The sequence below is a fragment of the Sycon ciliatum genome, chromosome 1, assembly GCF_964019385.1.
Source record: "Sycon ciliatum chromosome 1, ocSycCili1.1, whole genome shotgun sequence".
NCBI lineage: Eukaryota > Metazoa > Porifera > Calcarea > Leucosolenida > Sycettidae > Sycon > Sycon ciliatum.
In genome coordinates, this window is record NC_088643.1 from 85,705,796 (window position 1) to 85,728,749 (window position 22,954).

At 47.8% G+C, this 22,954-nt stretch overlaps 2 protein-coding genes across 2 annotated transcripts in view; one reads left to right on the forward strand and one right to left on the reverse strand.

The window, feature by feature from the left end:
- The window catches only part of LOC135806046 (golgin subfamily A member 1-like), a 32,268-nt gene extending 18,503 nt beyond the window's left edge, over positions 1-13,765 (forward strand). Inside the window, exons 16-28 of the mRNA XM_065320181.1 lie at positions 154-191; positions 845-908; positions 1,099-1,174; positions 4,857-4,901; positions 5,229-5,288; positions 5,522-5,595; positions 9,308-9,430; positions 9,728-9,787; positions 10,539-10,601; positions 10,688-10,785; positions 11,355-11,403; positions 11,911-11,997; positions 12,997-13,765. Coding sequence (XP_065176253.1) covers positions 154-191; positions 845-908; positions 1,099-1,174; positions 4,857-4,901; positions 5,229-5,288; positions 5,522-5,595; positions 9,308-9,430; positions 9,728-9,787; positions 10,539-10,601; positions 10,688-10,785; positions 11,355-11,403; positions 11,911-11,997; positions 12,997-13,038 — 879 coding nt within the window. The 3' untranslated portion in view covers positions 13,039-13,765. The remainder of the gene's footprint in view (positions 1-153; positions 192-844; positions 909-1,098; positions 1,175-4,856; positions 4,902-5,228; positions 5,289-5,521; positions 5,596-9,307; positions 9,431-9,727; positions 9,788-10,538; positions 10,602-10,687; positions 10,786-11,354; positions 11,404-11,910; positions 11,998-12,996) is intronic.
- Positions 13,766-14,751: 986 nt separating this feature from the next.
- Positions 14,752-22,536, reverse strand: LOC135806045 (uncharacterized). The gene is made up of 5 exons (XM_065320180.1): positions 20,212-22,536; positions 18,329-19,356; positions 17,194-17,707; positions 16,388-16,618; positions 14,752-15,585 (listed from the first exon to the last, which is right to left on the reverse strand). Exons 1-5 carry the CDS (start codon positions 21,673-21,675, stop codon positions 15,157-15,159), a joined length of 3,666 nt encoding a protein of 1,221 aa, XP_065176252.1. The 5' UTR covers positions 21,676-22,536; the 3' UTR covers positions 14,752-15,156.
- Between the last annotated feature and the right edge of the window lie 418 nt (positions 22,537-22,954).

Below are 22,954 nucleotides of genomic sequence, written 5' to 3' on the forward strand. Positions count from 1 at the left end.
AGAGCCGCAGGTCTGAAGAAAACGCATTCAAGACATCTGTGCATTGCTTTACATGTACTTGAAAGGGTTATTGTGGAGACCAGTACTATGCAACTACTACATTCATTGTTAAGTTTGTGACTAAAGTTTGTGTTTGGTGCACTGTTGTCTCAGGCGGATCTAACTGTTGCCGTTACATCCATCCAGACCAGGTATGTACACTGCCAGTAGAAATTGTCAAATTTTCCAGGCGTCCACGCAGTGTATTCATGCATGTCGTGTTAGTGCGAGTTGTTCAGACTGTTCTATCCGTAAACCAAGGTGGCCTACACATAATAGTTACTCAAGAGTCTAAAAATATATCTGGTCTTCTTGTTGCGGACAGACAGCATCAACTCGCTCCCAACAGTCCATTCACAAAATTGATCTCTTGCCCGTTTCGAATCCGATTTAGGTCGTATTAGGCTCTAACACCCAATTACAATTCCGGCAGAAATGGGATTTGTGCCAGCATGTCTGCACGATTATCAGTGCTAAATCAGGCTGAAATACTCACAACCCGGCAGGAAAATAACTTCAAGAGAAATAGACGTCAAAACGTTTTGAAGAGCACGACTGCACGGTGAAAAATATTTGAAAAGGTTGACCTATCTATGGTCAAAGGCAAAATTGTCATCTTTTCCAAGTGGATTGTAACTTAGTGCCTGGCTGCCAGTAATTCTATGCATTTGTGGCACACACTGGTATGTTCACCACGTTGCATTGAAATGCTTTCACAGCGAGAACGGAATACAGTACAAGAATTTAAAAAATTATTGTTCTGCATTCAGTTCTTAGGGTCCATGTATTTCCTTTGTGTTTGCAGAAATCAGTCTCTAATGGCGTTTGGCAGGGAGATTGAGTATACGGTGGATTCGGATCTAGCAGAGGTTAGTTACCGTGAGCAACGGTGATGTATCCGGGGCAATGCAAGTGCAATCAGGAAGTTCTAGCGAATTTGCGTGTCCCTTTTTTCTGTGCAAGCGCCTTTCAAAACACTGGCACTAATCAAACCACTGGCCAGAGACTTGGGCACATGTTTCCGTTTCCTCGCGTGTTTCTGTCTTGCTGTGTCCGCAGTCTTCCCTGTACTCTGATGAGGATGGTAAATTGCGTCACAGCATGCTAGACAAGTGGAGGGACGAGCAAAGGAAATGTAAGTACATGTGCACTGTGTATTATACTGTCAGCGCGTGCAGTTACTCGCGTAGAGAACAGTTCTGAGAATCAGTCTTTGGGGTTGTTGGCACTTGTTGCTAATTTGTTTGGTAAATACGGGATTAGGAAGGTGGTTGCTCCCAACACTGGAGCTCGCGTTTTTCCTGCCGACTTGGCTTGACACTTGACTGGGCGGGAAAGGCACGAGCTACGATGTTAGGAGCAATTACCTTCCTAATACAATTATCGCCAAGGCTGCTACCTCTATCTCGTAAATACGGGATTGTCAACCTTTGACCTTTGACGCCCATCGCCAGAGGCAATGATAGCGATGCTACAGCAGATGCCATAGCAACGTGTGCTGGGATTGCAAGACTGAAGAATTGACCACCACTATTCAGCCTGATCTACGCCGCACAGCTATTTGAAGTGGTTTTTTCTGGCCCTTTTTTCTCGCACACACCACATACTCCGGCGTGCACTGATTGTTGGTAACCACCCAGGAGACTGAGAAAGAGAAGATTTGCATTTCCTTTTCTACAATAGCCTGATGATATTACTTCCTCCGTTAAGCAAAACTTCGTTGCGTTTTTACAGTTGTCCAAATCATTCTATGGCTACGAACACGCTTTGCAAAGTGGAAAACAAGGCAGCATATGAAAGATATTTATTTACAGATGTCACACAGCTCGTTTCAAAGCAGTCCAGCTTCACTCTTCGTCTGAATCTGATGACGACTCACTCCCTGATGACATCGAGTCTGCATCCTCGCTGACTGTAGCCGCCAGCGCTGCCAGCTTTTGTTACGCAGCCTTTACAAGTTTCCAAGACACGATTATTTTGATCGTGGAGATCGCCAAGTTCTTCGCTCGAACTGTGACCTTGACGACCTCCACGGTGGCGCTGATAGTTGTGGCCACTCTCCGGACCGCCATGGAAGGAGCCATACAGACCCAAACAAACGCTCGCCATTTTTGCAGCGGTGTGTCGTGCCAGCACGTTTCCACACCCTGCAGAAGCTCCTTTCTGGTTTCCTTCGCCACGAGTGACACGTCTATCTACAGGCTGTGAAAGAACGCCAAGTCGTCGACGTTGACATCAGGATTTTGCGCCGACTGAACGACAACCTGAATGTCGAACGCTTTTGATTTTCCCTGCGCTGCAAACACAAGTGCATTGATTTTGGTTGTGTGCGGATGCGCACCATCGACTCGTGCTAGTACTCGTACAGCAGTGCCTGAGTGCTGGCCGGCTCCTGGACACTTCCTCGAGCCACGCGATCTTTCAAACTGTTTCTCATTTTCGCACTTTGGTGTCATGCGTGCGCGCCTGGGGTTGTGTTCTGGTGACATCCTGTCGAGAAACGGTTTTGCTTCGCCGATTTTCCAAAGGACTCCGCGCTTTTCAGAGGTTCAAAAGCCTGTCAGAACAATGGACGACAACTCAGCTACTCTATATAGGGGATAGATCACTGACATGTATGTCTAATGCCGACAGAAATACCATGACAAGAACACTAAAAACGCAACGAAGTTTTGCTTAGCGGAGGAAGTATATAATAGTTCAGTACAATACTCACACAGTAATGACACAACCAAGTCCTTTTCTGCCGTTACTCAGAGTTTCGTGTTAAGAAACACTCATCAGACAGCATGATATGACCAAGGCTGGCATTCACTAGAATATATATATGGAGGGGTCTTGAGGAAAGGGGCAGAGGTGATGGAGCTACAGCATTTCAATAGCGAGGTGACAAAAAATCAGCTGGTGGCCGGCTGCCAAATTCGGATGGATATGAAGAACTACGTGTTGAAAAGTAGTGATCGAGTGAGTACTCTATAAGGTTTCGAGCGGACACCTACACTATCGAGCGAGCTGCTGAGTACTCCACAAGGAGCCCTCGTTCCCAGAATGGTTATAAAAATTCATGTTTTCCACATTTAAAATTTTAAAATTATATTTTTTGTAAAGTAGTGGTAGCGACCTCGGCAATGATTACATGCAAAAAGTGTTTGCTCCCACACCGGAGCTTGATATAAATAAGAAGAGGATCCTTCAGCAAGCCGTAAAGGCATCCACACCGAATGCTTTATGTCACCAAAGCCGTCAAGAGGGGTAAGTAGTAAGTACCAAGATTGAGTGGATTGCTTCTCCCCACCCAGCGGCCGTGTAACCTTAGCCACCCGCCTCAACACTCCAAGCAGGGCCTTCGCCTCTGACCACTGGTTGCTGGAAAGCTTGAAGGCTTTCCTGTCCTTGTTGGCCATGTGTCCATGTCCAAGAAATGGTTGCACTGGTGTTTGCAGCTCTACTAGCCGTTCTAGCATCAGGAAGGCTGAGTTCCACCGTGTTGGGCAGTCTTGGACAAGACGCTTCTTTCCACTGCCCAAGATCTTCTCCTTCTCTTCCAACTGGCCAGTCTTCAGGGCTGAGTGTACTTGCTCTAAATCTGTCTAAAACTTCGTTAAAGCTACACTACCAATCTACGGCATAACCCTTGTTCTTTATCACTGCCTTCATCCTCTTCGGCATCGGTGTGACTATCCGGCGGCACAGGTCGGCATCGATGCGACTCCAGGCTGCCTTGCATTCCTCCTACATCTCCGCCTCGTTCTTGCACCTCCTGCTGTTGTCCTGGTGCCGTGGCAAGATTTCCCGAAGGTTCTCAATGGGATTGAGATCAGGGCTTTGGGCGGGCCACTCCAGTACCTCGAACGGCTGTTCGTCGAACCATCGCTTGGTTGCGCACACGGTGTGCTTGGAGTCATTATCCTGCTGGAATACTGCAGTTGGCCCCCGAACAAGTCCATTATGCTGGGTGCCATGCAGTTTTGCAGTATTCCGATGAACTGCTGATGCTCCATCCGCCCGTCCACGCGATACAGCCGGTCAACACCGGCCGGCCAACACCGCCCGCACTCATACATCCCCATACGGTGACACCATTATCCCACCATGGCCGTCTGCACGCCGTGCACGCTGACACAGGTGCCACGCCATCTCCAGCGACTTCTTCAAGCAGTTGGGTGCTGTTTTGAATCGATCAGCCATTGATAATAGCTTCAAATGACGATTTAATCGATCCTCAGTCTTCCTTTTTGGGGGGCCAGGGTGTTTGGCTGGAGCGACAGAACCCTTGTTTTTCGTCTCCTGCACGAATCTCCCGGCAGTTTGCGCCGAAACACCCAGCATGGCAGCGACTTTTGAGGATGTGGATCCATCTCTACTTATTGCCACAATGACCTCTTCCCAACACTAATAATGTCCTCCGTTCGTCCCATCGCGAGTGGAATTGAAACAATTTCCACGTGCAGTTCTGACTGTGACTTGTCAAATATATTTTTGAAGTTTCCCGAGGGAATTCCCAGTGCCATTTTGGTCGTCCATGGAAACCGTGCGGTGCACGCATGACAATTAGCACTTATGGTTCAACTTGACTGTCACGTGGCCACAGCATTGGGCTATGTATACTGTACTGACTGTGCGCGCATATACATAGTGCATGCACTGACGAAAAAAATTGCAGTCAAATCGCGTTGTTTTAGAGATCGTGTCTTTAGGAATAGTTTTTGTGCAGAAATTTCGGTTGGATATGGGTATTCTTGAGGTTTGGCCTGCGTGGATACTTGTTGTTCAAAATCTAATGCTCCTTTTTTGTACTTCTTTCTTGCGTGGTGCAGTTTTGGAATTTGCTCAAACTTCCCTGTCAACGGAACGATCGAAGCGTGAGTTTTTTTTGTCAAGGTAGCTTGCTTCTATTCCTAAGAAGTGTAGCAAACTCGCCACACTGCGTCCAAAGACCACGATAGGCCAGTCCCAGGGATGGTGGCTGAAATCAGGGTTTACCTGTGCTGTACCTGAATGGTGTGTACTGTTTTTAAATGCGATAGCACCATTCCTCTAGTCCTCAGACTATGGCAAACATGCCCACATTAATAGGGTATTGTGAAAATGCAGCTTTTGCCCGATGTCAGCTAGGGAATGCCTCATCACGCCGTTTAGTTTGCGAACCATTGCCAGGTATGGACTCTTTGTGCGTGTATTCTTTCCAGGTCATGATCAGGAAGAAGATTCACGACGTCTGGTGAACTCCTTAGAGCTGGAGCAATATGGTATGTTCACGCCTGTGCCTGGTAGTGAAACATACATACATGTAGATATCTTGCCATTAGAAAAATAGGAGAGATTGAATGGTGACCTCGTCTCTCCTTTGTGCGTAGATTCTATTCCCAATACGTACACGTACTGGGACTTTGGAATTCAATACAGTCTTCATGTTGCTTGTTGCACTATGGGACTACGGGATAGTGTTGATTGTGCTGCTCTCGTCCTTGTCCACGTTTAGCAACAAGACAGCTACGAGAAGAACTAACTTCGGCCAAGACGTCCCTGGAGGAGCTGTCATCCACGTCGAATCACGTATGTATTTTTGAATTTATTGTTCGGACCCCTCCGCATGCATGGCGTGCTTGGCACTGTTGAGATTGTTGTTACTGCCTTAGATTAGGGATCTCAGCGCATGAACTGCGCAGCCAGTTTGCGCAGGTGAGATTTTCGATCCCAAACGCGTCCAGTGCAGAAACCGTGAAAAGTAACATTTTCTCTCTCGAAATAAATCAAGTTGAAAAAGACAGTAGAAATGGCTGAATGGTGCGTCCAGGGAAGCACGTTCTACGGCCATCTCCAAGCTACTTATTTCCCAAACACTCTCTCAGAGGAACAATGGAGGATCAAAGAGCACAATATTTCACTTTTGGATGCAGCGTGAACCCTCTTCTTCTGAGCGCGATGTCTTCTCTCTGAGTGATAATGGCGGCGATGTTCACGATGGCTGATGCACTGAAAATCGAAGTTAGGACAGTCTAACCGGGGAAAACGTCTGAATTTTTCACTGAATCTTCTCTGAAGTATGTTCTTGCCACATGGCAAATTATAGGAAAATCAACCTTGACGATATCGCCTTGGCCACGCTGTCCTTTGGCGGGAATCACCATGTGTTCAAGCGACGATGAAGATGACGATTCCGCTAGTGTCGATCGTAACCATTTTTTTCCTCATCGTTTTCTAGGCCCTAGCGCTGTTACTGTCCTACAGTTACTTGTCCGGAAGACTTGTGCTGCCTAAGATCGCGTTCTTTGCCAAACTTCTTGGACATTTTGTTCCAAATTGGTTATGGCCAAGATAAAATCAGCAAAAATGGTGTGCGTAGCTACATCAAGAATATTCGTCTCTTTTCTGTGTTCACATTGCCAGGCATGGTACGAATGTCAGCTGCCTCAACAAAAGAGCAATAGCAGTATCACAAACACAGAGCTTGCTGATCTCAGAAAACTCGAGCAACGGGTAACGGAGCAGAAGAAAAGAATTGATGAGCAGAGAGAATGCATCGAAAACGCACGCCGGAAGACAATCAGCACAAAGGAACAACTAGCAAGACTGCGATCAAAGCATACATCAACAACGGAAGCAGCAGTACTGTCCTTGCAAGCCCCCGTTGACAATCTTAGCAAACAGCTGGCTGTGGTGACAGGAGGCAAAGTTGAGGAGCATATACAGAAATAACTGCAGCGCATTGATGAGAGTGAACAAGAAGCTCAAAGAAAAGGCGACGCAGCTAGAAGAATCTCTCCGTGCAGCACAGGAGGAAGTTGCAAAAGCCTACCCGTCAGCATGACACACTGCAGCAACGTGGCAACATCAGGACCATGTCATGATCCCCGTTGCAGTACACAAACTCAGTACGTCAGTGCTGCATTCAACTCCTTGCACACAACGATGGTGTAGAACATGGGCCAGCGGTCATGAAACCGTTATCACAACGCTAACATCCTATCATATTGAACGATTGCCAAGCCCAGCCAAGATGTGTAATTTTCTTGGTGAAGCGAGGCAGTTAGTACTGACTCGGCTTGGTGAGCAGCTGATGGCAACACAGAACCTGACGCTCCACCGAGACGGCACCACAGAATGGCGAAAAGTACTATGGTGCTCAGATTTCAACTGCTGATGCCACCCTAGATCTACGCCTCTCCCAAGTCAGGTCAGGATCGGCACAGCATTGTTTCGAGGCAGTACTGGACATGGTGAGAGACGTTGAGACTGTGACACAAAATGCAGGCCACAATGGTGCAGTGTTCATCGCATAATTACCAACATAAAGAACACAATGTCTGACCGGGGCAGTGTCGAGAAGAGCTGTAACAACGTGCTGCAGGAGTTTCGCCAGACGGTGATGCCTAGCGTTGTTGACGGCTGGAGTGAGCTCTCTAACGATGCGAAAGCATGCCTTGGTGTTGTTTCTACTGGGGGCTGCATTTCATCGTTGGGCTGGCAGAGCAGGCGCAGGAAACTATGCGTACGTGGGAGAAGGCAGAATATGCCAGCGGTGTGGGGCGCAGCAGCAGTCGGCAGCTTCACTACTGTAGAGCCTGGGCCAGTTCACTTGGTGCGCACGGTGTGCAAGGCCCTCGAGGCGCATTGTAATGAGCAGACCGGCAACCATGCCCAGTTTAAATCTTTTTTGAAGACGCAGGGCATTAGTACCATCCCACTGGCCCGGTTTGTTGGTACCCGTTTTAACATATTATTTTACAACGCTGCAGGCGTGTGCTACCTAAAAGACTGTTAGACAGCATTCTGTCATTTTATGACAAGGTGTTTGGCATGCCAACTCGTCTGCACGTTGCTGTCCGTGCGGATGTAGCCGGCCCCGGGTATGTCGCTGCCTGTCTAGCTCTTGGCATCTTTGACAAAAAAAAAGTCCTCACTGGCCCTCTTTGGCATGTCCTGGCCAACCCGAGCGTCCACATCGCTGACATGAGCAAAGTTTACACTGCCATATGCAACAAGCTGGATGCCTGGCAAGACGACCCACAGGATCTCCTGGACCTGTCTGCATGTCCATTTCCGGGCACCAGTGCCACAGTGGATGAAGTCAGTACAACTTTATTCACTGCAGACAGCTCTGATCAAGAAATGAGTGTCATCCTCCGGCTGCTATCCAGGTCTTTCGCCACATAGAGTACTCGAAACGTCTTCTGGCAGCCCATCTTCCAGGTGGGATTCACCATACTATGTCGACGGACTTGCGTACGGTGACATCCAGCGTCGCCACCACCAATGTTGCCAGTGAAAGAGCATTCGCTCAGCTGGACAGACTGTGTCGGGAAAAAACCCAACACATCCCTCATCGCCATCGAGGGCATGGTCCTCTTCAGCAGCAACGAGACAGGAGCCTGGCTTGAGCAGCAGAGCACTGCGCGGAAAAAGAAGCTTTTCTCCAGTGCTCTCCGTGGTGCTGAGAAGCATCGGCAACAATATCGCCAGCGCTGCGCAGAAATCGCAAAGTTCCGACATGAGGAGATCATCGAGAAAGAGGCTGATCGCCAGTCGAGAGAGAAGCGGGCCCTGGAAGCCCGACAGCCACTCTCCGTGGGCGCCGGGCAGGCTGGTTGCTGGACGGACACCAGCAAACTGGTAGGGATCGCCATCGTGTCAGGTAAGGTGGGCACACTCAAGACACAGATCAAATTCCGCAAGGTGGTCCTGCAGCAGAAAGCTGACAAGAAAACTGTTCCAGTTCTCGCATACCGGCAAACAACTCACTTGGAAACAACTAGCTGCAAATCTACTTTAACTTGTCGGCAGTACGGTGACCCCAGTCACAACTTCAGCAGTAGAAAGCAGCATCAGCGAAGTATCTTGAATGTTGAGTTCATAACTATCTTCTTTCTCTCTCAAACATTGCCTTTGCCTTGGTTTTTTCGAAAGTGAAGCTTGACGTACATCTGCCAAAATAATAATGTACTAGCAAGGTACACGAGTACTAGGTTGAAATCTCACGCCTGCACATAATGTACATGTATACATGTACTGCACTGTACTGCTAGAGTACTAGTGCCTAAAATCAACCGTCGCCATTTTGTAGCTGTGTCCGCGAGCTGCATTCGAAACTCGATGGCGCAAACACCCTGCGCATTGCACGCGCTGAGATCCCTACTTAGAATGGTTTTGTAAGAAGAAGCCAACTCATCTGGCATATTAGTTTTTGACTTGTCCCTTTGCGCCTTCCTAGGATGTTTTCACAAGGCGTGTCACATTGTTAACACATTACGTTCGCCTTCTTTTGCAGGATGCGGCAGTTTTGAACCCGTCTAGTAATTCGAATGGTGTGTCTCATGCACCGATCGACACTACCGATGCTACCAGATCAGCACTGATGGACCAGACAACATCTTCGGATGCCATGGCAGAGGTACGGATGTAGCCAGTCGAGTCCAGACTTGATCAGATCCCCTTGGTTCTGTATCACACTACACGCTTTGCAACCACACTGGTCTGACCAGCACACAACAATAAGATGCAAGCTACAGTTTCTGAGTTTCGTTTGTCACTCTGGTGTGAAATATGTTACATTTTGAACGCGTCGAGTAATTCGAATGGGTTTTTTTCCAAAGGGCCTATTCTTTGTGCGTTTGTCTTTGTTTAGCACCCTTTGTAAAGGATCACTGTATGTCAATATAATATTGTGAGTTTTGCATTCGCTCTGCAGCTTGCTGAACTTCATCAGAAGGTGGCTCGCATGGAAGAAGACATGGCCGAAAAGAATCAGGTTAGTGGTGAAGTTCTGTCGACTTGCCTAGCTAGCACTTCATACTGAGCACAAATCTAGATTTATTCCCGTAGCTATGCAGAAGACGTTACTTCAGTAACGTCTGGCGCTAGCCAGGGTCCACACAGCTTTAATTTGGTATTTGTTTGTTTGTTTGTGTCACGCCTGGCGCTATCCCGTATCTGTCCCGTACCGTACCATCAAAGACGGCTGGCCACAAACAGCTGGCCACAATATTCAAATAGGGCTTTCAAATGCAAGATCATAACGTGAAGCAACTTGGAAGAATTAGTATGTATGCGAAGTGTATCGGGGGATGCATGCAGGGCGATAGTGCGGGTTCGAATCCCAGGTTATGTCTTGAAAAAAAATAGGAGAAATTGATAAGAAAATTTATAACATCCCTATGCTTTTTTTTGCCTAGGTCGTCAAGGTAAAAAAGCATAGCGTAGGGCCCTGAGCTTCCAAGCTCTCTCGTTCACTGATTGTCTGGACTATCCATCCTGGTGTACACTTGTACACTTTGGGTGAGTTGCGGCAGCTTGGGCACAAGGGTGCTGGCTGATGATGTATATGTATGTAGTTGAAAGCTGGGTGCTGTTGTACAGTCGGTGATTTGCCATGCCTGTTTTCTACTTCTGCTCTGGTCGCTCCCTCTCTCTCCCCCCCCCCCCCCCCCCCCCCCCTCCAACGTGTGCTATTCATTTTCTGATGGCATATGATTTCTCGTTTTCTTTTCTTATTGCTTCAGACTGTCAAACAACAACAGCAGCTCCTTGGAGATCTACGAAAGCAGCTGCAGCGTCATGTGGGTGTAAGCTCTACTAGTTGTACTTTTCACCTTCGGTTATACGCTCAGTTACAGTCTCTGACCTGTGTGTTCTTTTTCATGTTTTGCAGAAACCAGTTTCGGCAAAGCTACATCCTGTGTCATCAGCTGACCTGTCACCCCCACATGGATCTATGTCGAGCCAGAAGCTTGATCCAGTGAATGACTTGTATCCTTAGTGCCTCACTGCATACTAGTTTTAAGCACACAGCATAGCAATGTGCCCTCTCTTTGCTGGGAGGATGTTACTTTGTAGTGTCATTGGGATTTCTGTGATATCAACGTACTCTCCCCCCCCCCCCCCCCCCCCTCTCTCTCTCCCTCTTCTTTTCTCTATTCCTTGCCTTTGGTCCTGTCCGGACGTGACTGGGAGGAAGTCAGTGGTGTATGAGGGGTGTGGCGCATGAAACAAACCTATGCATTCAGTGTGACCATGTATTGGTTGCACAGGGTTGGCTCACATTCATACTAGAGCCGTATTGCTGTGGTTGCCTTGTAAAGATGTGTCTCAGGCTTAGTAATACCTATGTTACCTGTGGCTACAAATAGTTGTTTTTTTGCAATGTTTCTGTTGCCAAGTCTCATACCAAGTGCTTCCCTAAGATCGGATTTTGTAGTGACGGATCAAATGTGTAAAGTGACCTTTTTATCTCCCAATCGTTTGTCATCACATGCATATACAATCTCCATCTACTGATCTAGATTGCTGCAATTCCTTAACCTGATGTGCCTATGTAGATACCTGAAGAATGTCATTCTGCGTTATATGTGCAGTACAGACTGGGAGGTATGGAGAATGTATAATTTAGCTTGCCACTGTTGAGACTTATTTGTTTTTCTTGTGTTTTCCTGTTTTTTATACAATCTCAGGAAAATTTTACAAATCCATTTTGATAGTTGCGGGGGGGGGGGGGGGTAACAACCTGAAGAGAATCATTACTGGCCATCAGGGCTTAACCCTGGGACCTTTCGTGTTAGCCTAGCAATGCTCTATCACTAAGCCGTGTGTAGTCGTTATCCTATCCGTGACCGTCGGACACTTTCTGCAGATTTGGAAACTCACGCTTCTTGTGAAACTTCACAGGGTAGCGGGTCGCATCCACACTCTGTCTCTACTTATGCACTTCACGTACAAACTAGCACACGGGGAGCCCCATTATATAAAGACTTTGAGTGAGTTGAATAAGGAAAAGTCTAAAGAAAAAATATTTACAAGATAAAAATATAGAACTGTGTTGTGAGAATGCATGTTGCTGCAGCCATTCTTTGTTTGTATCACTCTGTTCATTTTCAGGCGCAACACTTGATAAAAGCGGTTTCAACACTTTTGAGGTTTACATCCCAAGAGGAGAAGCTAGTCCGTGACTACTTTGCGTACAAGGTATGTGTTGCAGGATGCTGTTTTCTTGTACAGAGTGGGTTTTGAACTCATGATTGCGGTGCTGTCCAACCTCACCGCCTTGCCAAAGTGAGCCCTTATGCAACGTATAGATTTGGAATCAGTAGGCAGTCGATGTCCTCTAAACAGTTGGAAATCCAGTAAGGAGTCGAACTCCAGATGAATTCATATCTTGATGACAGATTCTACAGATTTAGACTGTATACTGGTCTCCGGACTGGCTATAGTGACCTGACTGCCTACTGAGTCCAACATATGGAAAGGCAATTGCCTCCCGTATAAATGTATGCATACGTCATTAGGGTTGGCTTCTCAGGTAGCATGTGCGTATGTGAACCAGTAAAGTACATACCAAATTCTCACGGCAAATCACCGGCAGCCAGGGCCGGGAGCGTTGGACAATGTTCAGCTCTTCTGGCCTGCTTCAGCAGGGCTCCTGTGCCCTTTCAGGCAAAAGTAGTGTGTGAACCATGCGCGTAGGCGATCATTGGTGCCGAGACCCTGATTTATTCAAATTCCGAAAGACTTGCCCCAAACTTTCCTAGATTGAAGACACGGATTAGGTCTGTTGATAATTCTTGTTGTTTCAAGTTGGCAAATTTAAGTGGTGTGCCAACATGTCCTCGGGTGCTTTGCGTGACGGTTCTGAAACTTCTGACACAAGTACAATTGAAAATTTAGGGGTGAAACGGTTACCCTTTAAGGTTACAAACGGGTACGTGGCTTAACGGGCGGGTTATCGGGTACCCTTAGCAGCCATTAATAACAGTTACTATACAATAGCCTTCCGCATTTCGTGCATGGGAAGTCATGTAATTCACAGCAAGTACACTACATCGGGACAAGCGCACCATGCGCACTTACTGCGCTACATGCAAAACAGTCAAAATTGAATTAATGTGTCATATGAAGCAGGATCAAACAACCACCAACACATTCAAACCATACATCGAACTGTACGACTGTGTGGATTTCTTGCAGACCTCTTGGTTCGGAGCTAAGCCTGGACAGCCACCTTCCTAACACCTGCGATGTAGCTACAGAAATATCTTGATTGAAAGACTCTGTGTGTGTGTGTGTGTGTGGCCCATATCTGTTAGCCCATGCAGTGTGTTGCAGGGCTATGCGGTTATAATGTTGAGAAGTCCGTACTATTCGGGGGCCAACCCATGCATGCTATTTAACTTTGCGTTCAACAATGCCAAGCGCAAACGCTGCATCCTTTTTCACGAATCGCAGTACATCTCTCCATATATTTTTATGTCATTTATCTTTCTGGTTGCACCATGTTTAGTATTTTGTTATTTGGGGGTAAATTATTTTCAGTTTTTTTTTCTGCTACCATGCATGAATAGATGTGCACCCTTTGCTTACTTGCTGCCATGCCATGTGCCGTTCCTGCATTTCATCATCTGTTGACCGCGATCTCATGAGAATATACAGTGATGCTTTGAAAGTACTACTTTGCGACTAATAGAATATTTCGTTCAGTTCTTATGCGTTGCCGTAGCTAAGAAGAAATTCATTTGAACCAGGTAGGACCACCTCAAGTAGGGCCACGCCAAGGCTAAAGGGCTACCAACTGACTGTGTAGGAATGCACCAAGATGACCTATGACATTCATCGCGGCATCCAGGGCAATTTAGAATGCATCTATTTCCACGATAGTCTTGTCACTGTGCAATGGCAAGGGATGCACCCGCACTCTGTTGGTAAAAAAGGTGGTCAACATTGACATCATTTTCCGATACACATCCTGACGTGTGGCTAGTGTTGTCCTTACTTTGCGTAAATACTGGTTCATTGAATCATGTTGGGTTGAACTGGACATGATACGGCTGGCTACTCGGCGTGTGAATCATACACCCAGCAAGTCTCCATTGACAGCCGTTTCCAAAACTGCAGCAATCAATCTATCTGCCTCCCTGTTTGTTATGGTGCCATGCATATGCAAGGTACACATTTACGCTACGAGCCAAGGAGTAGTCAGGTATTTACGACTACCTAATAACTGCAGACTAATCATTATGGTGCATGCAAGTCAACGCACATCCACGCTGCAAGATGCAGTATTGTGTGTATAATTTATACAAGAGTACTCTTGTTTATACTCTAATTTCAGAATTTTTAGGTGCTCAATATTTTCGGTATGAGGGCAGATGGCCAGGTTAGGTGAACAGAAATTTTAGGTACAGAGAAGCAGCTCCCTATTGGATTACGTGTGTTAGTGTTTGTTGAGTGTATTGAAATTTTAGGTATGAAACAGACCCACCGAAAGTACCGAAAATAAAAGTACCCCGAAAATTTGTGAATTACAGTATGTTGTACACTGTCAAACTAGCACCACCTTAGCACCCCTCTGATAGAGCATGACAATGTTCACGATTAAGGTTTGACGATGGCTTCCAAGTGTGACGTCAAAAGCCTAGGCATCTGATTCTAAGCTATAGTACAGTATCTGTACCAAAACATTCCTGCTCCCACAATGGGTCTACAGCATCATGTCTCTCTTTCTCCGTGCAAAACACCAAGCAAACGGTAAAGGGGCGCCGTGATTGTTTAGAACGAGTATTCGAATGCCTTGTCATACTAGTAATAGGTACAGCATTGCAAATTAATCGTTCCACTATCATTTTTACACACGGCTACCCATTCACCAAAATTTAATCATGACTTTCCTTCCCCCCCCCCAGTCAGCTGCCAAGATATATCCTGACACATGTAGTAGTCCGGGCATGAATGTAGCCTGATCATTTAAGAAGAGGATAGACGCAAGTTGCGAGTTCAAAGCTCTACTTGTACATTCACAATGGGCGACTCGTTTGGTGCGTAGAGCAAAGAATGTGAAGCTTCAGTTCCAATAATAATAATTATAATGATAAAGGTTCAGTCAGTTCAAGTACAATACATGCGCCTTGTGTGAGGAGGGGTTTGAATTGTTTCGTATTCGAAAGGAAAAGTTACTCAACAGGTATAACACTTCAAAGTACATGTAATCACAAGCCTATCAAGTTCATTCTGGTGGGTCGTGCATTCTGGTGGGTCGTGCATCAAAAACTAAAGTTGCAAACTCAACCACAGCCATCACTCAGTTGACAACAAATAAGTTACCTGACCTACATGTATGTTTTGGCACAATGTCTACATTGGATCCTGGACACCACGGACATCTGGTGACGCTCTGCGCTCTCGCCACTGTGACATCTGGCTGGAGAGCAGATGTGCTCCGGAGGAGCGGCGGCGGTTTACCAGGATGCCGTTTGGTCTTGTCGTTGGACTGGTGGACTGCGCCTGACGGCTGCTCTCTGGTACTGCAAGAACCGATTGGCTGCTTAGAAGATGATCGGCCGATGCAGTCAGCAGTACGCTTCTGCTTTTCGACATTGCTCGACCACCGCCACCAGGAGATCCGGGTTGCGTGCTACCCGACGCAGCGACACTTGTGATAGGGTCACTGGCAGCCTTCTGCTTGTTGCTTCCGTAGTGCTGTAGTAACTTGGTCACGTCTCCGTGGCCCTTCTGGATAGAGTAGTGCAACGGTGTCATGCTAAACGAATCTCTCATCATCACCTACATGCACATCCACACAGTGGTAGTGATGAGCATATGCACATACACACAGTGGTAGTGATGAGCATATGCACATACACACAGTGGTAGTGATGAGCATACGCACATACACACAGTGGTAGTGATGAGCATATGCACATACACACAGTGGTAGTGATGAGCATATGCACATACACACAGTGGTAGTGATGAGCATATGCACATACACACAGTGGTAGTGATGAGCATATGCACATACACACAGTGGTAGTGATGAGCATACACAGCATGTCAACGTGACACATGGAACGCAGGCCTGGCAGAACCAGGGGCCCCCAATTTGCTTCATTCAGACTAGTTTGATTGCACAATAGCTGGACCAGTTGAAACTGGTTCCACCAGTCCTGATCGACGGCATCGGGGCAGTCAGGAGTGAACAGACCAATTCTAGCACGATAGGTAACGCCATTTTGCATGCACAGCAACCCGTCGACTAGCCCAATCATGGAATAGATGGGTACATTGTAGTTCCATCTTACTACACTTCGAAGTAGTATCTACGTAGAGGACTAGTGTAATCTGTTCCGTATTGTTAGTGCATTGCAAGTACAATTGCATCTGTAGACCTGTACTACTTCTGTTAACTAAACAGCTTCGCCAGGGCCTGAGCTCCGTGATATGTCACTTGCCTTCAAAAAATGTATGTATGACCTGCATGGTTATCCTACCATACTTTTTATCTCATTTCTGTCCAAAGTGTGTGTGTATTCGAAGCCTTTTCATAAAGTTTATTGCTGAATTTAGACACTCTCAATAACTGTACCTTGGCCCCATGATTAAGTAAGGCCATTGCCACATCTGGACGATTGCTAACCGCCGCCCAATGCAGAGGAGTAGTCTTGCGTGCATCCGTGGCATTAACATCACACTCGCTGCACGACAGGATGTGCTGGAGCATGTCCGGAGTTCCCTCTGATGATACAGCCACATGCAATGCGGTGCGGCCGCGCTTGTCCTTCTGGTTGAGGATTCCGGGCCACTGTTCCGTAATGAACTGTACATTGTTACAGACACACACACATATACATGAACATACTGGCCATCATTCAAGGAGCAGAAGGAAGGGAAGCTTTCAAAGTTGATCGGTTTCATTTCTGGTGATGTGACTGAAAATCGGCGTAGGAATACTTACCCATCCATTTCCAAACATGGCGCTGCATGAAGTCTTCTCTAATTCGGAATGCTAACCTATCAAGCAAGGTAAGTTCAGATCTAATATGTTCTCATGTGTTGATGCGCTGAGCGGATTTAAATGTCATGCTTTGTTGTTGACTGGACTTCATTGCGATCGGTTGGGCCAGTGACTCGGAGCCGCTTCACTGAGGAGAGTGTGCGGGATGAATGCTGTCTGTCTTCCCATCCCCTCGATCAATCAATCAATCAATCAATAGAGCCGTGCTAAACATCCAGAGAGTGCTCGGTGAAGTGACTGCACGGGGACAGAACTTCTTTGATTTCGCACACCACACAGTACTTGCTACATACACAGGGTTTCCAGACTCCAGACTGTCCTATTCGCATCTGCATGCTAGGATAGCTACTTTTCAAAGGTAAACTTGAGATACACACCTTGGCACAATCCAATTGGTTGGTGCTGACAGCATAATGCAAGCACGTCCGGCCGTCCGCATCAGGCAGGCTAGCGTCAGCTAGCATCGTCTTCAGAAGGATCTGCAAGTGCTGCGGGCGTCTGAAGAGCACAGCCCAGTGCAGCGCAGTGGTCTTGTCATCGTCGTAGGCATTGATGACCTGAGAACTACAGTGCTTGGCAAGCAGTTGAAGACCAGCAGTTGTTGCTGCCTTGGTGCTCCAGTGAAGTGCAGAGCGACCAGCAATATCAGTGCTACGGAGTAGTACCTGGGTAGATGCTTTCTGGCCCAGGAGCACTCGCATGCAGTCAGCATTGCCATAGTAGGCGGCACACAGGAGTGGCGTCCGACCGTTGTTGTCATCAGCGAAGAGGTTGGCACCACAGCGGATCAGCAGCTCGCATATCTTCTGCTTATTCCCAATTACAGCATACATGAGCGGAGTACGCCCACTGTGGTCAGTACACTCGATGCCATACGCCGGTATTAGCTGCCTGGACAGAAGAAACAATGTATAAACCAACCAACCAACACATGTGCATTCACACACACAGACACACACGCGCGCGCGCGCGCACGCACGCACACACACAAGCAGCAACCATTGTCACTCATCCACATATTTTTTTCTTACTGTGGTTCAGGGGTGTATCAGCCTTGCTGGGCTAGCTTGTGCCATGAGGTCACGGCAGCGACAACAGATACATTAAAGATATTGATCCAGTTTCGTCTGTTTCACCTGATGTAGACCATTCAGACAACACGCCTATTGTGTATGACATGTCTGAGTAATGCATGTGAGTACGTTGGGATCAGGAGTGCATTGTTGAACATCCCACACAGCCATGCCCAGGTGGTTGTGTGGGGTGTTCATTTAGGAACTAGACTACGTTGCTACATTTGCATCTTGATTTACATCTATTTAGCACGTCATGGTGCCTAACCAAGTGTACCCAACGTGCCAATACAAGGAAGTGGGGGAGGCATGCATCTGACCAGACCTCGTGTTCCACCAGAAGGCACCCCTGTCTACAAGGACTGGTGCCGTGGTGTTCAGTGTGCCATGGAGTAAACACAGGTACTACTGTAGTTATGTGCACCACACTATTTCTTACTTTACAGCTGATCGGTCTCCCTTTGCAGCAGCTGCGTGTAGCGCATTGCTGCCAGCATCTTCTTCCAACATGCCATCCGGAGATTCGCGCTGCGGAGATGCTGCAACTGGGTATGAGAAGCCATCGGTGGAGAAGGCACCACTTGCAGACGTCTGCGGTCGTGATGTTAGTGCAGCATCACTGCTGGCAGAGTAATGAGACAGCTCACTGGATGGTCGTGGCTCAGGTGAATGTGGCGGCATAGTGGCATCATCGGTCTCCGGCGTGAATGTGTAGAAACAGTGATCAGCAGCCTGAAAGCCCAGAGACTGCTCCGTACTTGCAATAACACGCAGCTTGATGAAACGATTGCCAATTTCCTCGGCAGCCTCAATCGTGTCAACTCCTTGCATGTGGTGAGTGAACCACATTGCAGCGTCAGCTCCAGAGAAACAGGGGCCATGCGTTGCATGAATGCACAGGCGAATACCGGTCTCAGGATGTCGCAGGGCACGGATGTAGTCGTCCAGCTCAAATCTGGTCGGACTAATGGGCTCGGGTTTATTTGAAACCCAGGTGTTGTGCAGGACGCCAGAGGACTGGCGGCGAGTGGCCCACTGCTGTTGTCGACCACCATCAGTCCGATCAAATACCACTCCTTCGGACATGTCATCTCTGTAGTCACCAGCAACTTCACCCACAGTTGCCGATGTCCTACTTGCCATCTGCTCACGTTCACGGTCGATCTCCTCCTGTTTCTTAGCGAGAAGCTCCCGCGCTCTGGCAAGTTCCTGACGTTCTTGCTCTACACTCTGCACTTTCTGGATGTACTCTTTATGAAGCTCTTCTTGCTTCTTGCGCACGGCAACTTGAAACTCCTCGGTGTCCTCTGCACGTGAAGCGTCCGCAGCATGAGTGCCACCCACCACCAGCATGCCTTCCAGTGCACTGATCCTCTCTTCCAAGGACTTCTTTTCATTTGCATACTTCTCAACCTCCTGCTCGCGCTTCTCCAGCTCACTCATAACAGCCTCCTTCTCGCGGAACACCTGGCAACAAGGCAACAACACAAACTGTTTATCAGATCCCATCCCGTCAACACATCGTTTTTATGTACATGTACCGTAAAATCCCGCCAGAGCGCCCCTACCTCCTCGACGCTTCAGGTGGGGAGGGGCGGATGGGCGAGTCCTACTTGCCGCATTCAGTGCTACATGAAAAAGTACTCACCCTACGAAAACTGTTCGTGCATCTCGTACACCGACCAAAGGTCAAGAGCCAGGAGTCGTACAGACCCGACAAAACGCAGGGTTTGTGTGATCCCTGGTCAAGAGGGTGGGCACTATTTCCAACGGGGTTGAGCACGCGTCTGCAGTACAGAACGGCATCACAGATTGCGACAGAGTCATACGAGGATACAATCAATCACGTCCCTGACAAGAAGTCAGGGAGGGGCGGATGGGAGAGACGGGGCGCTCTGGCGGGATTTTACGGTACATGTATTCTGAAGGGTATACAGTAACCCTTGTGAATAACAACAACTCACTCGTGAATAGCCACATCAACTTAATAAGACCTAGTGACCATTGCCATTGGGCTGCATGCCACAGCCTCACGAGGAATGATAACTCTCGAATAATGGCACGTTTCTTATGCATGATCAAGGCATTATTCACGAGGTTGGCTGTACTCCGCGGGTAGAACTTCAGTGATAAGAACGGTGGTCAAGACCCGAGCATAGATGGTGGGTGGTCAAATGGCCAGTTGAGTGGTCTTGGCAACGCTCTTATGTGTATACGCAGTGTCTTTTGCTCCCAAGTACCAGTGGTATGACCGTATGTGCGTACATGTAACACCCTTGGAAAGCATAGATATCTGATAATGATAATTACATTCCAACTCACCTCAGCCCATTTGCTTTCAACACGCTCCAGCTCGCTGCGATCTACAAGCTGCCCACCTTCCCTTTGCTCTTGGAGAGCTCTCTGAAGACGCTTGATCTCTTTCTCATACTTGGAAAGCAGAGCTTGATCGGTCATGTCCTGATTGACCATGGCATAATTCTTCACCTTCTTTGCCCTGTTTGCAAAGTTCAGAGTGTTGACTGATTCGGAGTACGACGATGATGCAGGTGTGATAGTCGTAATCAGAGTGGTTTTGCAGTTGCCACCTAACGAGTCCTGGAGCAACTGGGTTAGCTGAGAATCACGATACGGCACATGCTTGCGGCTCTGCGTTGTCAGAGCTAGGATGACCTTGCCGAAAGCGGACAGGGACGAATTGATATTCTTTGTCTCCTCGAGGCGCACGCCTGTCACACCAGTTGTCTTCAGGCGCTCTGAACCAGCCAAATCCACCAAATTCAGCTTCCCAATCGTAACCGAATTGCTGCCTTTCTTGGATGCATCCATGTGTGCTCGCTCCACAATGATACTGAAGACGGCATGACTGCGACTTGATGCTACATTCATGTTGGTCTGCGCTGTCGTTCTCATAGCACCACCCTGTACCAAGAGGTTGGCAACATCCGATGGTGTTCTTACCACGTGCTCACTTAGACCTTGCACAAATATGCCGCCAGCCGCGGTGCGACGAATCTTCAACGCCTTGTCAATGGCTGGACCTATGCTAGCGGCACCCTTGCGCTTGGTCGAATGGAGCAGATCTATGAGCTTTTCGTTGTAGATCTGAAGGAATGACACTCTAACCAAATAGCGACTGTGAGCATCGGCCTTGTTCTCGATATGACTGAAGATCTGATCGCTAGCACGGGGAATAATACCCTTCTGATCACCTTTACCTCCTTCCACGGTGTGAGTCTTGCCTGTACCTGTCTGTCCATAACAGATTATACTGCCATTGTAACCTTCCAGAATGCTATCCACTACCGGAGCCACACCGCTCGTGTACAGCTCCTCCTGACCCACTGATGGATCGTAGATTTTATCGAAGCTGAAGGAATGCTGGTTGGCAGTGGTGGCAGCTGCAGCTGATGTTGTGAAGCTGGTCGGTGCTTCGTCGTCATCTTCGTCCCAGCCAGAGGACGGTTGACGAATGGTGAGGCTTGTGTTCGAATCGAATGATACTGTGAGTCGCGTTCCTCTGTCCGACACCCTTTCTCGTTCGATCAAGGGCCGTACGCGGACAGCTACCTTGAAATTCTTGTTGCCAGAGCCTGGTTTGCCAGTGTCGAAGAGGCTTGCAACGGGCAGTTTGTCAGGGGGTGGCGCCTTCTTCAATGGTGCCAGTTGGCTAGCCGGGTTTCTGACGGGCACGTTGAGGATGGCCTCCAGATCTGGTTCTGGGCCACCACTGCCGATACCGACATCGCGGAGAGAGAGCGTCGATACGTCTAGTCCGTCACTCATACCGTCTCGCTTCGCCAGTTGCCCGCACACAGGTGTGCACAATCAGCTGCTGTGTAGCGGCAAATCACTGTTCAGTCACAAGAAGCAAAAGGCGGTTTTCCGCGCTGATCTCCGAAAACTGAACGCGGCCAGCGAAGCATACCGTTTTCCAGACACAACGAAGAGCTTTGTTAGACTTGAAGACCTTGTCCAGGGCTTGTGTTACCTCTCCAGCTCCGTCTCTCTAGACTGCACACTAACTTGAGATTGGATGCTTGAGCCTACATGCGCAGCTGCTGTTGAACTCTGACGTTACTGTAAAAAGTAAGTTAGTTGAGTGAAGAAGCAGGCCAGGCAACATTTCAAGTGCACATGGCGACACACTGTCATGATGCATGCACAACTTTTACTCCAGTCCGAGGCTGACATATCGACATGACCGGCGACGACAATACGTTTTGCGAGAGCTTCGGACCAAGATTGGCAAGAACTGCCAGGTAACTGGTTAGTGAGTCAGTCACCCGACCCACATCCGTACCAACGACTCCCAGCTCACTCTCTTGCCTAGCTTGGCAAGTACCGCTGTATCAGTGTATGTCATTGTCGGTATGTACCGACTCCGTGTACTGACAGTAAACCACACTGAGCACCTGGTCCCACACACATGATCTCTTCCAAGTCTTTGGCACAAGAATACCCACTACCTATCTTTATGACAGACAGAGTGAGACTCAGTGCATTTGTAAAATAATTTAATTGCAGATGTACCACTAGTTTGCGCACAGCGGCAGCCACTTGTACCGGTACTTGCAGATCTAGCGGCGGGGGTTGACCTTGGTTGACATCAGACCCTGTACAGATGTCCTGCAAATCAGAGACGACACCACAATACTCAATAGTAGATCTACAAAGTACAATGCCTCCATCGTCTGTGGTTTGAGGCCTCTGGCTAGCTTACAAGTTAGTAGTTCAGTAATTTTTGAACAATGCGTGGTCCTGGACCTGCACTGATCTTTCGTAAGTTTCATGGCCTTATAGCTGTAGCTATATAATTATAGCCTAGACAGGACCCAAACAATGTTATGTTGCTTGCTACATCCCTACTGAGTACTGTACTGGTTATCTCTTGCTTGAGCCTATGCCTGTGTACAGGGTGTATCACTGTATGTCCACACCGACTTGTTCAAGTATTAGTTGTTGGTTAAAACGAGTCCATGAGTCATCATGAACAGTACATTGTACTGTTGTCCATACATGTATACTGCATGCAAGTGTGGGTACCGGGTACAATCAGTTGAAA